This window comes from Gorilla gorilla, chromosome 1, assembly GCF_029281585.2.
Source record: "Gorilla gorilla gorilla isolate KB3781 chromosome 1, NHGRI_mGorGor1-v2.1_pri, whole genome shotgun sequence".
Lineage (NCBI taxonomy): Eukaryota > Metazoa > Chordata > Mammalia > Primates > Hominidae > Gorilla > Gorilla gorilla.
In genome coordinates, this window is record NC_073224.2 from 40,042,016 (window position 1) to 40,062,168 (window position 20,153).

The 20,153-nt window shown below is 52.0% G+C and overlaps 2 protein-coding genes across 25 annotated transcripts in view; one reads left to right on the forward strand and one right to left on the reverse strand.

The window, feature by feature from the left end:
- The window catches only part of COQ8A (coenzyme Q8A), a 47,090-nt gene extending 38,298 nt beyond the window's left edge, over nt 1-8,792 (forward strand). For all 5 annotated transcript variants that reach the window (XM_055371720.2, XM_019031284.3, XM_063708546.1 and 2 more), the window contains 10 exons: nt 3,299-3,421; nt 3,950-4,035; nt 4,166-4,306; nt 4,828-4,909; nt 5,037-5,130; nt 5,368-5,509; nt 5,824-5,931; nt 6,151-6,216; nt 6,526-6,612; nt 7,725-8,792. In XM_055371720.2, coding sequence (XP_055227695.2) covers nt 3,299-3,421; nt 3,950-4,035; nt 4,166-4,306; nt 4,828-4,909; nt 5,037-5,130; nt 5,368-5,509; nt 5,824-5,931; nt 6,151-6,216; nt 6,526-6,612; nt 7,725-8,009 — 1,214 coding nt within the window. In that variant the 3' untranslated portion in view covers nt 8,010-8,792. The remainder of the gene's footprint in view (nt 1-3,298; nt 3,422-3,949; nt 4,036-4,165; nt 4,307-4,827; nt 4,910-5,036; nt 5,131-5,367; nt 5,510-5,823; nt 5,932-6,150; nt 6,217-6,525; nt 6,613-7,724) is intronic.
- A 2,309-nt stretch (nt 8,793-11,101) lies between these two features.
- The window catches only part of CDC42BPA (CDC42 binding protein kinase alpha), a 323,893-nt gene continuing 314,841 nt past the window's right edge, over nt 11,102-20,153 (reverse strand). For all 20 annotated transcript variants that reach the window (XM_055371555.2, XM_055371684.2, XM_055371673.2 and 17 more), the window contains 2 exons: nt 16,050-16,207; nt 11,102-15,626 (listed from right to left, as the gene is read on the reverse strand). In XM_055371555.2, coding sequence (XP_055227530.1) covers nt 15,495-15,626; nt 16,050-16,207 — 290 coding nt within the window. In that variant the 3' untranslated portion in view covers nt 11,102-15,494. The remainder of the gene's footprint in view (nt 15,627-16,049; nt 16,208-20,153) is intronic.

The window sequence follows — 20,153 nt, forward strand, 5'->3', positions numbered from 1 at the left end:
ACCTCCTTACACACCCTCCACACACCTGCACATCTCCTTACATCTTCCACACACCCACCTCATACCCGCACACCTCCTTACACACCCACCTCACACCCGCACACCTCGGTACACACCCACCTCATACCTGCACACCTCCTCACACACCCTCCACACACCCACCAATCACCCACTGAACACTGCACCTCCTTACTCTCCACACACCCACCACACACCCACACACCTTACCCTCCACACACCCGCACACCTCCTTGTAAACCCACCTTTTGCTGCTGCCCTGCTCTCTGGAAGTCCCTGGTCTGGCCGGGTCAGGTGTGGCTGGGGACAGGCGAGGTGTGCAGGCAGACCCTGCAGGCTTCTCCTCACCAGCTTAGTAACCTGGGGAGGCTGTAGTCTATGCAGAGGCACCTCACCTCTGAGATGAAGGTCACAGCCAGGGTCAGGCAGGTGGTCAGGTCAGGACACTCATCCCACTGAGGTTGGTGGCCCACTGTGGCCGGGCCCTCTGTGGAGAGGTCCTGCGAATGGACCACGCCCAGGCTTTGGGCATTCGTGCTGCTGTGATGAGGAGTGGGGCGCACTGAGTCCCTGCCGCCTTCTGCCTGTGAGCACCAGGCCAGGCTCCTCCTTAGGCCTCTTCAGCCATGGGGGGCGTTCCAGGTGGGTGCAAGGTCAGCCCAGCAGGGGCTTTCCTGTTAGTGGGGTGTGGAGGGCAGTGCCAAGGGAACTGTCTGCGTGTGGATCTTCCTCAATGCCTCTGGAGTTCTGGGCCAAGTCCCCTGGCCCCGGCCCATTCAGGGAATGTCAGCTTATTCTGGTATCACGCCCTTACACCCCTGTCCATGGGGACCCCCAGAGACACCCAGTGTCTGGCCACACTGCAGCCCTCACAGCTCTGTCTGCCAGCCTGGGCTAGTCTCCTTTGGGGGCCCTGCCAGTCCCCGGACAGCCCCCCTTCACCCACCAACACTGCCTTCTGGGGCAAGGGCACTAGTCCATCCCATAGGCCCGGACTGAGTCCTGGGGACACGTCCCCAGGGTGGCATGCACGTCCTTGGAAGGGGCTGAGGACAGAGGGCTTAGCAAGGGTATTTTTAGCGTTGGTGCTGACACTGTCTGGGAAATGAAGCCTGGGTTTCTCTGGAAGGAGAAGCCAGCCTTCCCCTACTGTCCCCTACTGTCCTCTCCAAAGCTGGCTGTTCTCCAGACTACCTCATCCAAGCAGGGAAGAGGCCAGGCTGGCTTCACAGTTACAGCTGGGGTCCTTTGTCAGGGACAGTGGTGACCCCAGGCTGGGGGTTAAGGGGCCCAGGCATTGTTAGCCCTGAGAGGGGGACCTGAGGCTTAGGCTGGAGTGGGGTGGCCCTGGGCAGCCCCAAACTGTGCTCCAGCTTCCTGACCAGGCCCTGGCACCCTCTGGACTGGAGGACACCGGCCACCCTGGCTGAGCTCTGCCCTGGAAGGACCTTTCCTGAGCTGGGGCACGCTGCCGTAGCCCTGGGCCCATCCCCATTTGCCAGGTCATTCTCACAGCCAGCCCTGCCTGGGTGGGGGACATACCTCCAGCCTGTGGCATTGACCAGCTTTGCCGATGGGCTACCTGGGAAAGTCCTGATTGGGCCAGGCACCGTCCCCATCTCTCAGGAGTGCTGCCGCTAGCCTAGGCCTACTCTGTGTGTCATGAGGAGACAGACTGTCCCTCCTCTGGCCTGGGGCAGTGGCCTCTCCTCAAGGTTTGCCTCTCTGCCTGCCCCTCCCCAGGGACCCAGGCCCAAGCCCCCAGCCTACAAGTACCACAGGCCTAGGGGGCAGAGGGGACATTGACTGCTTTTCCTTTGGTGCTGGCGTCTGCTGCTGCCTAAGGCAAGGGGGTGGCCCAGGGACCCTTCTGGGCCCAGCCCTCTTGGACTCGCTCTGCCCATGGGTCATAGCTCAGCCTCCCAGGGCAGCTCAGCCTCTTCCCGCAGAGCTAACATCTCCCACCTTCACAGGGCCCTTCCTGCTGTCTGGGACCCTGGAGTGAGCCTGGCCCCTTTCCACGCAGCTGCCTGCATGTGTGGGCAGATGCGGGTCTTCTCCGAGGCTCCTCTTCCTGGCCCGCAGGGCCTCCATTCTCAGGGCGGCCCGCCCCACCCTGGTTTCTCAGGGGCCAGGTTGCACCCGGCTCCGGGGCAGAGAGCAGTGGCACGGTCACCTCTGTCTTCCCCTGCTGGGGACCTGGCTCCGTGCCACCCGAGCGCTGTGCCAGGCCTGAAGTGATTTGAACTGAGGCAAATGCTGGGTGCTGTGGGGGCCAGAGAGGAGGAAGCCGCACTGCGACCTCTTGGGGCTTGAGATCTAACTAGATTCACAGGACAGAAGGCAGGAGAAGCTCCGAATGTCACAAGGGCTGGAGGCCCGGCGACAAGGGGTGCTGAGGAACTCAGGGAAGGTGGAAGGACTCGGAGCCCCAGATCCCTGCTCAGGCCTCTCTCTGCCTCTGGATAGGGGCACCTCCATGTCTAGGCAGTACTGAACTGATGGCCCAGGAGGCGGGGGAAGCTAGAGGGGACCCAGCAGCACTGGGCCACACGGCTGCTGGCAGTTGACTTAGCTGGCCTTCTGCCGCTCCTGAGTCGCGGCCCTCAGCCCTCCCCTTGGTGGACTGGAAAAAGGCCACCTGCACCCTTGGGGTCACTGCATGTTCATCACTGGCCAGCTGGCTGCACTGAGCTGCAGGGGGCCTCTGTGGGTGGACGGGAGAGACGGGCACCCCTGGGCTGTGCTGCCCTTGCCCTGAGCGCCCTTCCCTTGAGGACAGGCCTCTGGCTGAAGCCACTTGGCCCCAGGTGCAAATGCATGCTGACCCCACAGGTGCAGCGGGCCTTTGTGCAGTGCCCTGGGTGGGGGTGCACAGGGCAAAGGCTCGGCACCTCCTCACCTGGGGTCCTCTGGGTCCCTACCTCCCTCTTGGTTCCCACTCCCACACCCCTTCCAGCCACAGGCAGCACCATGGCCCTGCCACGGCCCGCCAGGTCCCCATATGGAAGGGAGCGGCCCTTTGTGTGTGTGCGTGTGTGTGTGCACATATGTACGTGTGCATGCCTGTGTGTATTGGGAGGCGCTGGCGTAGGGCCTGGGGATGTGGCTCACACAGGCTTGGGGAGGTGGACATGGAACAGTAGTTAGTTGTGTTGCTGGTTTTATGGACGCCTGGGAGGAAGGACATTGTCTGAGCCTCCGTCTGTGTCAGGTGGGGTTTGCCATCCCACTCCCAGACCCCCCGAGTGCCGTGGTGACCCCTCTTGCCCGCCCACAGGGAAGAAGGCCGTGCTGGGTTCCAGTCCTTTCCTGTCCGAGGCCAATGCAGAGCGGATCGTGCGCACGCTCTGCAAGGTGCGTGGTGCGGCGCTCAAGCTGGGCCAGATGCTGAGCATCCAGGGTGAGTGGGCGCGGGGGCTGCTGCCCCGGGACTGTGTGGGCTGCTGGGGGGGTCAACTTCCAGGGCCGGGAGCAGTGGCCCCACCAAAGCTCAGTGGGCAAGATGTGAGCAGGCTGGGGAGAGATCTTAGAAGATAATAGGCCTGGTCTCCAGGCAGGTGGTTCTGGGTCCAAAGAAACACATGGAATAAAGAGCAGAGAGGAAAAATTGCTCTCTACAGGTGGTCAGAACACAGGTCATTTCAACATTTTACTATGTTTTATTTTCCAAATTTCTTTTGTAGTTATGAAAAGCTCTGCATGTTGAGTGTAAAAAGCCCACCTTCTCAGGTCACTGGGCGGAGGCTGGGGCTCCGGGGACGCTGAGTGGCCGAGGGCGTGTGTGCGAGGGCTCGTGTCTTTCTGGCCTCACCCGTGCTCCTGGTGGGGAGGGTGTGGTGGCCAGGGCGTCCCAGGAGTGTGCCCGCCCAGGTCCTGGGCGCACACTTTAATCCCCAGGTTCGCCCTGTGTCGTTCTCCTGCCTTCCAGATGACGCCTTTATCAACCCCCACCTGGCTAAGATCTTCGAGCGGGTGCGGCAGAGCGCGGACTTCATGCCACTGAAGCAGATGATGGTGAGGAGCCAGGGGCTCTGCCCGCTCTCTGTGTCCTCGGCCCCCACTGGGTGGAGGGGACAGACTTGGGGCTTCTCCGGGTGGCCCAGGCAGGGCATGCTCAGAGCCCCTCCCTGGCCCTGCCCTTCAGAAAACTCTCAACAACGACCTGGGCCCCAACTGGCGGGACAAGTTGGAATACTTCGAGGAGCGGCCCTTCGCCGCGGCATCCATTGGGCAGGTGCACTTGGCCCGAATGAAGGGCGGCCGCGAGGTGGCCATGAAGATCCAGGTAGGCGGCCTGATGCGCAGTGCCTGTCCCTATGGGGGCTGCAGGGGGCAGAGCTGGGGCCTGGCTCATGGAGGCCTCTACACCCCACGTCCTGCAGGGCACCCTCTCTCCTGGCAGGGCCATATGTGGTGTCTTCTGGCCCCAGTGCCTGGACGGCACCAGAAGCTTGGGAAGTACTTGCTAAATGAGTAACTTTGGGGGCACGGAGGGGCCCCCAGCAAGCTTGATTTGGGATGGGCAGGGACAGGGGACAAGTGATTGCCTTTTGGGGCCAGAGCTGGTGGGAGGGTGGCCGTGAGCTGTTCCCAGGGGTGAGGTGAGGCAGGAGTAGAAGGTGGACAGCGAGGCTGTGATGGGGTCCAGGTGTCACGGCAGCATGGCTGGGTCTTAGCTCTGGTTCTCCAGGGTGTGGGCTGGGGCCAGGACACAGCTGGGAAGCCAGTGGGGGGTTGGGGGAGTGCCCAGGCAGGGCCCACCCGTCTCCCTGGGCCAACTCCCCTGCCTCACCCATACCCCCACAGTACCCTGGTGTGGCCCAGAGCATCAACAGTGATGTCAACAACCTCATGGCCGTGCTGAACATGAGCAACATGCTTCCAGAAGGTCTGAGGCTAGGTGGTTGGGTCAAGGGCAGGAGTGGGTGGCAGGCATCTGTGTTGGGTTCTGGGGACCAGAGGGGGTCCTCCCTGCAGAGCCCCCTTCCTCACTGATGCCCTTCTCCCCGGCCCAGGCCTGTTCCCCGAGCACCTGATCGACGTGCTGAGGCGGGAGCTGGCCCTGGAGTGTGACTACCAGCGAGAGGCCGCCTGCGCCCGCAAGTTCAGGTGTGGCCCCCGGCCGGGCCCCTTGCGTGTTTGCACCAGGGAGGCAGAAGGGACCATGTTCAGCAGCTGGTGAAGGCTCCTCCAGCTCTGAGGGGCAGAGGGCTGGGGTTGCAGCCTGGGCCGAGGCCATATCCTGCCTGGGGTGAAGGAGGGCCCTCTGCCTGGTTGGGGGGTGTGTGTTGGGGGGGGCGGTGTGGAGGGCCTGTGGCTAGGGCGTGACCTCCCTCCCCTACCCAGGGACCTGCTGAAGGGCCACCCCTTCTTCTATGTGCCTGAGATTGTGGATGAGCTCTGCAGCCCACACGTGCTGACCACAGAGCTGGTGTCCGGCTTCCCCCTGGACCAGGCTGAAGGGCTCAGCCAGGAGATTCGGAACGAGGTGTGTCTGTGCCAGCAGACAGGTGGGGCCAGGGTGGCCCTGCTGTGTGGCTGTTTGGTGACCTAATAGTGTGAGCTGGGGACTTGGGAGCCCTGAGGTGCTCCCTGGGGGTGAGGGGCAGTGAAGTAGCACCAGTGGGACTTAGGGGGATACAGGGGAGCTGCTGCCTTCCCTGGCCCAAGTAACACTGGGAATCAAACAGTCCCGCAGGGTAGGGTGGGTAAAACAGGAGGCAGGGGCTTCTCTGGCCCCAGTCTCCCAGGGCACCAGGCAGTGTGGTGCTGCCTGACACAGACCCTTCGCGCTGTCCACAGATCTGCTACAACATTCTGGTTCTGTGCCTGAGGGAGCTGTTCGAGTTCCACTTCATGCAAACAGACCCCAACTGGTCCAACTTCTTCTATGACCCCCAGCAGCACAAGGTGAGCCCAGGGTGGGGGCACCCGCAGCCAGGCCTGAGAGCTTCTCCGAATGGGGCACGTGAGGCCCTGGACTGCCCCTTGTCCTGGGAAAGTCAGCAGAGAGCTCAGGGCTCTGGGAGTGGGGATCCTCACTGCCCTCTGTTGCACCCCCTTCCCGGCCCCACACACCCGCACCATGGAGCACCAGGGCCAAACTTCTCCTGGTGTCTCTGTCCCCAGGTGGCTCTTTTGGATTTTGGGGCAACGCGGGAATATGACAGATCCTTCACCGACCTCTACATTCAGGTAACTGGAGAGGGGCCCTGGCCTTGGTCCATGTTTTTCTGAGGCTGGGACAGGATGCTGGGGCACTCGGGGTAGGGAGAATGACTGGGTTCCTGCCCTTGTGTCCCCATCTGAGCTGCCTGCCCCTCAGGTCTGGTGACAGCAGGCAGTTAGGCTGCCAGCTGCCAGGCGTGTCACAGCACTGGCCGGGGGCCCTGTGCAGGGAGAGGATGAGGGTGGGGTGGGCTCGGGTGTGGCACTTGGCTCCCTGGGATGTTGGGAGCTTTTCTTTCCATGCTGCCCACGGTCCCCTCCTGTGCCTCTCCCCAGATCATCAGGGCTGCTGCCGACAGGGACAGGGAGACTGTGCGGGCGAAATCCATAGAGATGAAGTTCCTCACCGGCTATGAGGTCAAGGTGAGCAGGGTTGCGGGGGATCCCCCGGGCCTGCTGACCCAGGGCCCGGCTCCCTGTGTAGGAATGGATGAAAGCACAGGGGGCAGCTGCCCTCAAGGGGCCCCCAGAGCCCGGGCCTCCTTGGGCACGGTCTGAAAGCTGGGGCCCACCCCGGCCCATGCTGCCCTGCTGTGCGTGAGATTTTCCGAGTGGGCCAGTGAGTTGGGGACTTGTCGTGAAGCTCTTGTTTCTGCCTCTCACTCTTGCCCACTTAGGGCTTGGGGTTGGGCCTCGATTGAGCCAACGTGCAGAGCAAGTGGGAAGGGAAGCCCCAGCCCTCCCCTCATCGAGCCTCCCTGGGGGGAGTTGGAAGAAACCTTAGAAGCCTTTTAAATAAAGGGGAACGGTCTGTGCTGGTGCCGCCTGAAGCCACCCACAAAGTGGCATTTTCCGCTTGCTGCTTGACAGTGGGGAAGGAGTTAAAGAAATCCAGGTCAAGCCTTGGGTCTGCCGTCTCATAGGAGTGCCATTTGAGGCTTGTCAGTATCTCTGAGCCTCCCTTATCTCAGCTGTAAGCCCTCAGCGGGCAGCAGCTCTCTCCCGCCTCTTCCTTATGGCCACTCGCACTGACTCGATTCCTGGCTCCCCCATCCCTCTGACCACCTTGGGCTGTCCCTGGCGGCAGCTCCTCTCCCCTGCTCTGCTGGCGGCAGCTTCCTTAGGTTGCTAGTTCCCGTGGGCAGACACACGGCTGCTGGGTGTGTCTTGGGTGGACTCTGGCAGGCTCAGACACGCATGGTGGGAGGCCCTGCCAGCTCAGGCCCACGGACTCTGTTCTTTTTGGCCAGAACAGTGTTTTGTTAAAACTCTGAATGAGTGCCACGAGGCGGGACGCATCCTCTGCACTCTGCCACAGGCCCCGCCACTCCCTTTTGTATCACATCAGCCCAGTCCATGTTACCCTTGTGTTCCCGGCCCCTGTGGGTTTGACTTTATGCCCATTACCATGATGTAATCCAGTTTACAGCAGAGCTTTGAATGAGAACTCAGCGCCCCGGGCACTGTGGGAGGAACCCGGGCTGGTGGAGGGCTCTGGTGTCTCGCCGCCATTTATCCTTCCTCTCCTGCCCCAGGTCATGGAAGACGCCCACTTGGATGCCATCCTCATCCTGGGGGAGGCCTTCGCCTCCGATGAGCCCTTTGATTTTGGCACCCAGAGCACCACCGAGAAGATCCACAACCTGATTCCCGTCATGCTGAGGCACCGTCTCGTCCCCCCACCCGAGGAAACCTACTCCCTGCACAGGAAGATGGGGGGCTCCTTCCTCATCTGCTCCAAGCTGAAGGCCCGCTTCCCCTGCAAGGCCATGTTCGAGGAGGCCTACAGCAACTACCGCAAGAGGCAGGCCCAGCAGTAGGGCTGCAGGAACTCTCTCCCTCACACAGGCCAAAAACCAGTAGCGAGGTGGTGGTGATGCTCTTTTTAACTCCTTTGCCCAATAAGGGGGGTGGCTGCCTGGAGCCCCGTAGCCAGCGCTTTCCACGGTTTCTGTTGCTAAATGGTTGTAGGGTGAGAAGTACAAGAATGAAGATGAAGCCCCACTGCTCGGTCAGTCTGCCTCCGTGTGTCCTCTGAAATAAGCAGATGAAGATGAAAGGGCAACTGTGTTTTCTTCTTTTTCCTGATGTGAATGTTAAGCAGAAGGGAGAGAGTCCTTATTCCCTTCCAATCTCTGTTCAGTGCAAAACCCAGAAACATGAACAGATACGATTGTGGGATTTTATCATCTGTGTAGTAGGTGTGTGTATGTGTTTCTACAGTGAGATTTGTGTTTTCTGCCCTTTTCCTCTCCAGCCGATGGGCTGGAGCTGGGAGAGGTGCTGAGCTAACAGTGCCAACAAGTGCTCCTTAAGCCTGCGAGGCCCAGGCCTGTGGGGCTGGCTCTCACCTTTGACAGCTGAATGTTCCTAAAGAACTGCTGCCCCACAGTGAGGGTGGGAGCAGCGGAACAGGGAATGCCAGACACAGGCTCGCTGCTGCTGGAAGGCGGGGTGGGACTTCCTTCCTCTGTCCGGAGAGGCACAAGTGTCACCAGTTCCAGCCAAAGGCTCCTCACAGGCGCTGTGAATTTTTGTACAAGTCTTGTAATTATCGAATCAACAACTTGTTTCAATTTAATAAAAATGCTCATGGGAAGTGCTTTGGCGCGTGTACCTCTTCTGTATTCTGGAGAATGACGACCCGTATCTTCTAGCTCGTGATGGTGGTTCTTTTCTGACCTGACAGTCAGCAGGTTCAGTGTCACAGCCCATTTGCAAGGTTTGGGACTGGTTCAGCGTGAGGCCCTTGGCCCTGAACCTGGAAGGCTCAGCCCCGTTCCCTGTAAGAAGGGAGGTGGGAGGGGTGGAGAACAGGAGGAGAGGTTGCGGTGTCACTGCCCCAGCCCCCGGGAGGCCGTACGACACTGCTGAAGCTGCTGTACCTGGTGATGGTGGCAACTGGGAGGACAGTGACACCTGCCAGCACGGCTGATGCCAGGTCTGCATCACAGTGAGACGTCTCCTCTCTAGATGTCAGCTGCAGTTGAGGACCACTTCCTGAAAAGTGGCTTTTCCTGGGGCCAGACTGATTCCTAGGTAACAGGACACACTGGACACTGAGCTGGGGCCCTTTCCACGGACCTGTGAGCAGTTGAAAGTGCATCTGCAGAATGCACAGGCCCAAAAGAGGCTTTGAGAGGTATATGCTTTCAGGGTTCTTAAAGAAAATATAGTTTCTGAAATTTGGGATTGCCGAGTAGCAGACCCAGTGGGCTCCGGGACAGGATGGAGAGGCCTGGGTGGCGTCCGTGAGGCTGCCTGGCTAGCAGCGGCGCCCAGCACCACTGTCAGATCCCTGGCTGAAACTCTTGTGGCCCTCTTCTTAAGGGTATTTGCTGTTGTTTAGCGAACTCCTCTGCAGCACTCAGATCTGAAGCCATCGCCCTGCAGAGTAAACAGCAGGGGAAGAACCCAGGCCAGCCCTAGCCAGGGCTCTCACAGTCTCTTCCTCTTGAACAAGCCAAACAAGTCAAGCAGCAGCATGCGGGGGGAAGGGAGAGGAGAAGAAGAACAGCCAGCATTTGCTTCCCCAGGAACCACGACCATAACTGCTGGAACAGGAGAAGTTTTCTAAGGGAAACTGGAATGTGGTTTGTGTGTCCTAAGTCTGAGAGCCAGCTGAGAACTAGAGCCCTCCCTGTGAAGACAGTGGGGATCACTGGATTGCAAATGACTTTAATCCCCAAGTAAAGCTGGCTCTGAAGCTGGCCACACATACTTATTCTTTTGTACCTATTTTGATTTTTACAGTATTGTGATGAATGACTCCCCGTGCTCACCCATTCACACTGAGACATGGGGCATGAGAACACGGCAAATCATGACTTGATTTTCCCAGGGTCTGTGTCTTCGTATCCCTAACATCTAGTGAAGGGCTGGACACCGCACAACAAAAAAATATTTGTTACTGTAGGCTTTGGCGGTTACTCATAAGGACAAAACACTAAGCCATAGGCTAGAAGTTAGATTCTGAGTGCATTAACTCCTGACACTCCAAGTGGGCCTTTTTACAGAGGAAAAAAAAAAAAGAGGCCCAGAGGTTAAGTGGCAGAATGAGGATTTGGAACAAGACAGTCTAGTCTTACAGTCTACACTAAGGGGACCAAACCAAGGGCTGGCAAACTATGATGGTCCAAGGGCCAAATCTGGCCCACTGCATTTTTGTAAGTTTTATTGGAGCACAGCCACTCTCGTTTATGTATGTAGCAGGCTAAGACTGTTTTTGCACTGAAATGCCAGAGCCGGGGAGCTGCAGCAAACTACATACACAAAGGCACAAGGATTTCTTAACTGGTCCTGGACAGAAAAGGGTTGCCAAGCCCTGTTCTAAAGCACTGCACAGCTGACACTATAGCAAACCAACATAACAGTATCAGCCACAAGTGTCAATTCCATGGGCCATTGGAACCGGAAGTATTCTCCGAATAACTACTTAGCTGCCACCAGTTCAGGAGTTCCTTTAACCCCACCCCTGGACCTTCCCTGTGTGTTCTTACATGCACCATTCTAACTCCAGAAAAGCAGTAACAGTCCGTCTTGTTTAAGTGACACAAAATCAAACTGCTCCCACATTCACACTGTCAGGGCCACTCAGGAAACCTCACGCAGCCAGGGTTTGGTCTTGTGGACCGAAGTAATGGCAACAGCGAAGTTCTGGCCAGAAGAGGGGAGTTGTTGAAAGCTTCAGGAGAATTGAACATCATTCTTACCCGAGCTAAGGAAGAAATTAAGAAAGTCCTAGATTAAACCACAGGGGCAAACTAACCCCATGTCCTTTTACGGCATAAGGAGGCAGCCTGGATGAGGAAGGAGGCCAGCAGAAAGAAGAGAAGTGACAGGTGGAGAGGTGGCACCTTTCTCTATTTCTCAGACTTTCAAGTGGGGGGAAAAGAGACAAAATACTCAATGCTAACAGTTCTCTGTTTTATTGCAATACAGCAAAGTCTGGTTAATATTAAGTGATATCAACATAAAATATTGGTGAGGAGTCTTTTGTGACATTTTTTACCATCCCACCTTAAATATTTCTGTGCAAAAGAATCCACATCATTGTTTGGTAGCAGAGGATCTCTTATAAAGTTCCCTAAGACACTGAGGGCATAAAACCAAACAAAATAAAATAAGGAGTGATAGGCTAAAGCAGTATCTTCCCCTCCATCCACATTTGTCAGCATTATATTCTAACCAAAAAATGATCACACCAGGCCATGCAAAACTGTACAATATTACGAGAAAAACCCTAAAAAATTTATAAAATGAATATTACACTATCAAATAAAAAGACAAGTCATTTTGTTTTCATGAGATTTCAAGGTTGATTTGAGTCAGCTTCCCCCGGAACTGCACGGTGTCCTGTGTGGGGAGGGCCCAGCGTGCTGCCAGTGCTGGGGGCAGGGCTTACACTCCTTATCTAGCAGAAGTGCACAGAGAACTCTGGACTTGAGTAACAAAGTCATAAGGAAAGAGGTTTTAAAATGGGCTCCATGAAATGCAGCTCATCTAGTTCAGGGCTGGGCCAGAGAGACGGGGGAGTGGAGTGCCCAATTCATTCCCTGTTGTGCTCACCAGACATGGGCTACGGCAAAGTCGGCTCTGAGCGCCCCTCTGTCTAGATTGGATGGGGAGCCTTAGGCTTGGCAAGGCCTACCTGCTGGGAGACTGCAGTGGTTGTGATCCTGGCCAAAGGCGGCAAATGGCCTTGCTGCGTCTGTGGTTTTGACCTCTGCTCACCCCTGCTCTGGCTTTTCCTTAATGATACCTGAGATGCCACATAAATGTAACCAGTCTTTCTCAGAAATAGATGTGGCCACTAAGTAACAAAATGACATAATTCTAACCTATGGAAGGAGAGAGAGGCTGAGAGCTAGCCAGGAATGATAGATTGTTGCTGTAAACATGACAGGAATTTCAGATTCTTCCCTGAAATGTGAGTACAATAATTGGCTGGAAAACCAAATAGATGGGCTCCTTTTAGTTGTATCTCATAGCCTTAAAGCTGTGCTCCCTAGGAAATAACAGAAATCACGAAGTGTGTTGGGGGTGTGTATAAATACATACATAATAACAAAAAATGTAAGATCTACTTTAGCAATCATTTGACAAGAAGCAAGACTTTTGTTTTTGGCAAAAAGAAATAATATATATGTATGTAATTTTAAATACCCAAAGCACAAACATGATTAGTCAGAATTCGAGGGTAGATAACTTGGCTGGATATAGATAGCACCAAATACTAACGCAGATAGACTATCCCAGAAATGCCTCTGAATGTATTTTTTCTATTGAGAAACAAGTTTCTGCTGCCATATATGTTTTTAAAATGTCCTGCATGAAAACAAAAGATAACTTCAGATAGTAATAAAATACTTTATCTGTGAGCTTTGCTACTGACTCCTCTGAATGGTCATTATGTTTTCTTTGCCTGGAACCCACTCCCTGTCTTTTCACATCATTCTTCTCAGAAGCTTCTGGAGGTAACAGGCTTCATATTTAAGGGTGTGATAAACCCAGTAGGATGACCGTTATTTTGGGAAAACCCTCCCCAAAACTATTCCCCCCTGGCAGTGTTCCTCTCCTAAAGCCCTGCTTTTGGAATCTGCACGCATTCGGGACTGCTCTATTATGACTGATGAGATTACTTGCCACTGCAGTGGAAAAATCAAAGAGTGCCATGGTGCAATCCATGGGGTGAATATGGACAAGCCGCCCAGTTAGCCTGGCAACCTAGACAAGCCTCAGTAGCTCTCTCTCATCTGCCCTGTTGGGAGGCTGAAGAGTATGACCCATAGCAGTGGAGCCTAGACTTTAGGTAGGGTTATTATTTTGATCCTAAAAGCATCCTTTGCAAAATAAGCACCTGTAAGCAACAAAAATTCATAATTACTTGTCAAAGCTACAAACTAATGGCTTATGTCAAGTCCTGTTAATCTCGGCTTGGGATGGCCTCCTCCCTGCCTGAGAAGAGAAGGGAGAGAGGAGAAGGCAAGGGGAAAGGGAAGAGGAGGATGGGGAGGGTGGGAAGAGTGAGGAGGAGAGGAGGAGGGTGGGGAGAGTGAGGAGGGTGGGGAGAGTGAGGAGGGTGGGGAGAGTGGGGAGGAGAGGAGAGAAGGGTGGACAGAAGGGGTGCGAGCTGGTCACGAGCACCAAGCAGGGGGCCGGCCGGCTGACTCCCTTCTCTCACGTGAAGTGCTGAGGACAAGGATCTACCAAGTCATATGACCATGATCCAACTAAAGGGCCAACCCTTGGTATTCAGGTGACAAAAGTATTTTTATACTTCATTCTAAAAAGCAGAAAGATTTGGGAGACTAGAACTGTGCTGTGAATTACACCCATCCAAAATAAAATATAACCAAATCTGAGCCGGCACCAAACTCAGAATGTTTAAATGTCAAAGCTGTTACATGAAAATTCCCGATTATAGGTGCTTACAATGGAATCCCCAGCAGGATCCTTTCTTCCCTCACTGCATCTCAGAACCTTCTCCACACAGCAGCATCACCTGGAAACAGCCTCAGCTCCCTGCACATGCTGCAGGCCAGCATGGTGGCCACCTCAGTGACACGCAGGCCACCTCAGTGACACAGACGTGGAGTCACAGACAGCAGCAGTGAAATGATGGCCTTAAACACTGCAACTCGGGTTAGCAACTGCAGGAAAACTTTCTTCACTTTCACTGAATTTTAAAGAGAGAATCCTGTCTCTATTTCTCAGAGAAACTTAGGTGAAAAGTAAAAGAGAGGCAAAATCTCTTTCCTTCATGAGATACTTTTATTTTTATCTCTTTCTCTACTCATGTGCTTAACTGGTGAAATGATTCTGTAGAAATAGATCCTTCTGATTCTGCATCTCATTTCCTTATGGCAACTACAACAGGAGGAATCCAGCTGGAAATGCCACTAACCCCACAATCCAGCACCTGAGAGAGGAAGCCAGTGGGAGCGCCGTGCTGGGCTCACTCTGGCCTGCGCACTGGGGTTGTCACATCCATTTTCCACTGGCTATGGGGAGTAATATTTGGTTAAGGCTGTTGAAGCCCTTGCTTTTGAGGTTTTACATTATTTGGTAATGAAAGCCTTTTTTTCTTCCTTCCCCAGGCTTATGTGAAGAAGCCCACGCCCACTCTCAACAAAACAGACTCCTCCTTGGGAAGCATCTCCAGCCCTGGGACGGACACCTCGCTGTGACTTAGGGAGGGACAGGATTAGCCCAGGAATAAAAGCATTTTTAGAAATTGTTTTCTGCACCTTCAGAAGCTACAACACTCCTTGTACCCTTTCAGATGGAAGGGATCAGAGGTGACAGAATCGTGTATTTCTACATTTATCTGCGGAAGATAAAATACAATAAAAAGTGAGAAGTGTTCAAATTCCACCACTAGGAAAAGAAACATCTTGGGTAGAGATGAGTTCGCCTTTTGCTGCTGCTGCTGAAGTGGCTTCAAATGTTAAAGCTCTGGTGCCCAGGGCACACCCCAAACCAGCAAAACCAGGGTCTGCAAGTGTTTTCTACAGCTCCCCAGGTGACTAGAGCCTATGACCAGTTTGAGGACAGGGCAATAAAGGGAACTCTGATTTCTCTCGCTCTCTCTCTACAAATGTGAGCTTGAGGCCTTTCCACCCTTTACATTACTTAGCTGGGAAACAGACAAGAAACAACATATTTCTTTAAATTAAATCATCTCTCTTATATATGCATCCATCTTTTGTTGAATACAAGAGGCTCCTTTTAAATATATACATTCAGTACTTCTACATTTATGTATTCATTTAAACTCTGTACTGTAGTAAAATATGCATTGTTTTAATTCATAAGGATTTCCTGGCAACAATCAGGTTGATACTCACTGCGTTTGCTGATTAAGAGCTTAGTGAGCCACTCCAGGGACGGATTCTCCCTTCTGGATGCGGAGAAGCCCATGAGCTATTTTAGGACTATAATGAGACTCTACTGTGAAAGCAAAATCTGTCTAATCTTATGCTTATCACTTACATTTGTGTAATCTGTCTATTTAAGCTACCTTTGGGAGTAGGGGTAAAATGTTACTGAAAGCAACTGTAAGTGCATGGAATGAAATCAACGTTAATCTAAGCTGCTACGGAAAGTCTGTCTTTGTTGTTGCTGTTAGGCTGGGGGCGTGGATCTGAGAGTCGTGTCGTCAGAACTCCTGAATCCCTGTCCTGCTACTGCTGCCAGCCCCTGGTGGCTTTCAGGCCGAGCAGGCGAGGTGGAGGGAAGAGATGAAAGTGAGAGGAGGTGAGTGGCAGGGAGCGGAGAGCGAGAGGTCCTAGTGCTGAGGCAGCTCACGGGTCCCAGCTCCCGCGGTCAGTGCTCTCCAGGGAGAGGCTCTTGGTTTTTCGGGGTGAAACTGGGCTTGGGGGGCTGCTTAGGTTGGAACTGTTGGAAGCTGTGGAATGCCTCGGAGAGTCAGAGTCCTGTAAGGCCCAAAGTAAAACATTAATGAGAAGGAGGGGGAGAAAGGGAGGCAGAAGGTGCTCAGATTACCACTGCCCCCTCCAGCCACCCTGACCAAATAACCCCATGGGGCGGCCTCACTGTCGGTATAAAGCCCCTTCTATGAGCTGAGGAAGAGGCACGGAACATACAAGCTCCGTCCTTTCTGTAGGCCTTTACAGATGATGGTATTTTCACACAAAAGCCAGAAGTCTGAATGCCTCTGGGAAAACTGCAGTTTGCAGCCCGAGTGACTGGCCTAGCTGCCCGCTGGCCAAGAGTGAATGCTGGCCCCTGACCCCGAACCCTGCTGCAGCTGAGGCCAATCCCAAGGTGGTGGGATTGCCTGGGAAGATGCCCTAGTCTTTCTGATACATGTCGTCTCCAGAACCCTGCCCACTCACCTCTCCGTCAAAGTCCCTCGCTGGGGCATCACTTCCTTGGTCCATGCCTCCGGAGGACAAAGAGCCCTCTGACGGGGAGGGCATGGGCTGCCGCTTGGCACTGTAGCTTCCTCCAGAGAATTCCCTCTTTAATGCGCTGCCATTCTGTGCGGATGACCCTACAGTACATCATGCAGGCAAAATTTTACATATGCAGAGGGGACAATACTCTAGAAAGCACACAGACTGCTGAGCTGACAGGCCATCCTTTGCAGGCCCCAGACCACTCCTCCCCTGAAGCGCAGTAAGTCCAACTGTAGTACCTTTGCCCTGAGCTCAACCCCGAATCCAGCAATCTCACTCGCTGTTCCTGTCCACCCCAGCCACGGGGACTCCCGGTGAGCGAGCACTCTCTAGGCTGTGCCATCTGCCCCAATGCCCTGCTTTTTAACAATTCCCCGGAATCCCTCAAGTCTCCACCTGCCTGATGCTGCCTTGCACGTCTTTCCCAGCCACTGACGGCTCCCAGCCATCTTTCACACATCTCTTTCATGGCATTTATGAAGTCATGTTATCATCATGTGCCTGCCATTCTCCCAATAGATGAGGTGTCTTTGCCTCTCCAGGGCCTAGCACAGAACATGGCACAGGGCAGGCTCAAAACAGATGTGCTAAATGAGGAAGCTCGGTTGTATCATCCCCAGAGAGAGGCCATGCCACTCAGTGAAGAAATATCACTTATCTTCTAGAAAATTTTCATAAAACCACAAAGAAAACATAAAAGTACTTTTACTTCACAGGGCAAAGAGCCTGAGATGTAAAATAAAAGTGAGGTTTTCTTCAAAGTCACTCTCTATTGTGTTCTCAGAGTTGGGGTAGGTAACAGTGGACCAGCAGCATTCACAGGAAGAAAAGGGAAGACCCAGAACACCCTGGGGAATCTCGGGGCTATTGTCAGTACCTATTTAAAGCTCTTAGCATTCCCTACTATGACAAGGTTTTTGCTTAAACATGCCTTCATCGTGCTGAGTTTCAGTATTAGGATGATTGGTCCAAAAGACTGTGTTGAGGTTTTAGCACAACTCTACGGTACAGGTTGTGCTTGTTTCAACTTTTTGCAGGTTTAACGTCTCAATTGTTTTTCACATTAAGAATTCAGTGAAAAATGTCAAAAAATGATAGTTTAAAGCAGCACATTTATCTAATGACCACCAAGATACACAAGCGTTCATAAATAAACTGAACAAGAGCCTGCCTGGGCAGACTCTGTCCTTGGTAATCCCCCTTCCACCTCCCTTCCTCAGCTTCTTTGCGAAGCCCCTAGGCTGCAGTCACAGGCTCGCTGGCATTTCCTCGACACTGTGACTGACTGACTGCAGATCAGCAACACTGGTGGTTTACTGTTTAGCGTATGATGGAGCTTTACAAACACCAATGCCCAGCCCTATCCCAGAACAATTTGCAGAGTTTCTGACTTAACTTTAAAAGTCCTCCTGTCATTTTTGCACATTGATTTTGTAACCTGAGACTTTGCTGAAGTTGCTTGTCAGCTTAAGGAGATTCTGGACTGAGATGAAGGGGTTTTCTAATACAATCATGTCACCTGCAGACAGAGACAATTTGACTTCCTCTCTTCCTATCTGAATACCCTTTATTTCCTTCTCTTGTCTGGTTGCCCTGGCCAGAACTTCCAATACTATGTTGAATAGGAGTGGTGAGAGAGGGCATCCTTGTCTGGTTGCAGTTTTCAAAGGGAATGCTTCCAGCTTTTGCCCATTCGGTATGATATTGGCTGTGGGCTTGTCATAAATAGCTATTATTTTGAGATACGTTCCATCAATACCTAGTTTATTGAGTTTTTAGTATAAAGGTGTTGAATTTTATCGAAGGCCTTTTCTGCATCTATTGAGATAATCATGTGGTTTTTGTCACTGGTTCTGTTTATGTGATGGATTACGTTTATTGACTTGCGTATGTGGAACCAGTCTTGCATCTCAGGGATGAAGCCGACTTGATCGTGGTGGATAAACTTTTTGATGTGCTGCTGGAATGTTTGCTAGTATTTAATTGAGGATTTTCGCATCAATGTTCATCAGGGATATTGGCTTGAAATTTTCTTTTTTTGTTGTGTCTTTGCTAGGTTTTGGTATCAGGATGATGCTGGCCTCATAAAATGAGTTAGGGAGGAGTCCCTCTTTTTCTATTGTTTGGAATAGTTTCAGAAGGAATGGTATCAGCTCCTCTTTGTACCTCTGGTAGAATTCGGCTGTGAATCTGCCTGGTCCTGGCTTTTTTTGGCTGGTAGGCTATTAATTACTGCCTCAGTTTCAGAACTTGTTATTGGTATATTCAGGGATTCAACTTCTTCCTGGTTTAGACTTGGGAAGGTGTATGTGTCCAGGAATTTATCCATTTCTTCTAGATTTTCTATTTTATTTCTGTAGAGGTGTTTATAGTATTCTTTGATGGTAGTTTCTATTTCTGTGGGATCAGTGGTGATCTCCCCTTTATCATTTTTTTATTGTGTCTATTTGATTCTTCTCTCTTTTCTTATTAGTCTGGCTAGCGGCCTATTTTGTTAATCTTTTCAAAAAACCAGCTCCTGGAATCACTGATTTTTTGGAGGGTTTTTCGTGTCTCTATCTCCTTCAGTTCTGCTCTGATCTTAGTTATTTCTTGTCTTATGCTAGCTTTTGAATGTGTTTGCTCTTGCTTCTCTAGTTCTTTTAATTGTGATGTTAGGGTGTCGATTTTAGATCTTTCCCGCTTTCTCCTGTGGGCATTTAGTGCTATAAATTTCCCTCTAAACACTGCTTTAGCTGTGTCTCAAGAGATTCTGGTATGTTGTGTCTTTGTTCTCATTGGTCTTAAAGAACTTATTTATTTCTGCCTTCATTTCGTTATTTACCCAGTAGTCATTCAAGAGCAGGTTGTTCAGTTTCCATGTAGTTGTGCGGTTTTGAGTGAGTTTCTTAATTCTGAGTTCTAATTTGATTGCACTGTGGTCTGAGAGACTTATAATTTCCATTCCTTTGCATTTGGTGAGGAGTGTTTTACTTCCAATTACATGGTCAGTTTTAGAATAAGTGTGATGTGGTGCTGAGAAGAATGTATATTCCGTGGATTTGGGGTGGAGAGTTCTGTAGGTGTGTATTAGGTCCGCTTGAACCAGTGTGCAAAAATCACAAGCATTCCTACACACCAATAATAGAGAGCCAAATCATGAGTGAACTCCCATTACAATTGCTACAAACAGAATAAAATACCTAGGAATCCAACTTACAAGGGATGTGAAGGACCTCTTCAAGGAAAACTATAAACCACTGGTCAAGGAAATAAGAGAGGACACAAACAAATGGAAAAGCATTCCATGCTCATGGATAGGAAGAATCAATATCACGAAAATGGCCATAATGCCCAAAGTAATTTATAGATTTAATGTTATCCCCATCAAGCTACCAATGATTTTCTTCACAGAATTAGAAAAAACTACTTTAAATTTCATATGGAACCAAAAAACAGCCTGTATAGCCAAGACAATCCTAAGCAAAAAGAACAAAGCTGGAGGCATGATACTACCTGATTTCAAACTATACTACAAGGCTACAGTAACCAAAACAACATGGTACTGGTACCAAAACAGAGATATAGACCAATGGAACACAATAGAGGCCTCAGAAGTAATGCCACATATCTACAACCATCTGATCTTTGACAAACCTGACAAAAACAAGCAATGGGGAAAGGATTCCCTATTTAATAAATGGTGTTGGGAAGACTGGCTAGCCACATGCAGAAAACTGAAATTGGACCCCTTCCTTACACCGTATGCAAAAATTAACTCAAGATGGATTAAAGATTTAAACATAAGATCTAAAACCATAAAAATCCTAGAAGAAAACCTAGGCAATACCATCGAGGACATAGGCATGGGCAAGGACTTCATGACTACAACACCAAAAGCAATGGCAACAAAAGCCAAAATTGGCAAATGGGATCTAATTAAACTAAAGAGCTTCTGCACAGCAAAAGAAACTACCATCAGAGAGAACAGGCAACCTACAGAATGGGAGAAAAGTTTTGCCATCTATCTATCTGACAAAGGGCTAATATCCAGAATCTACA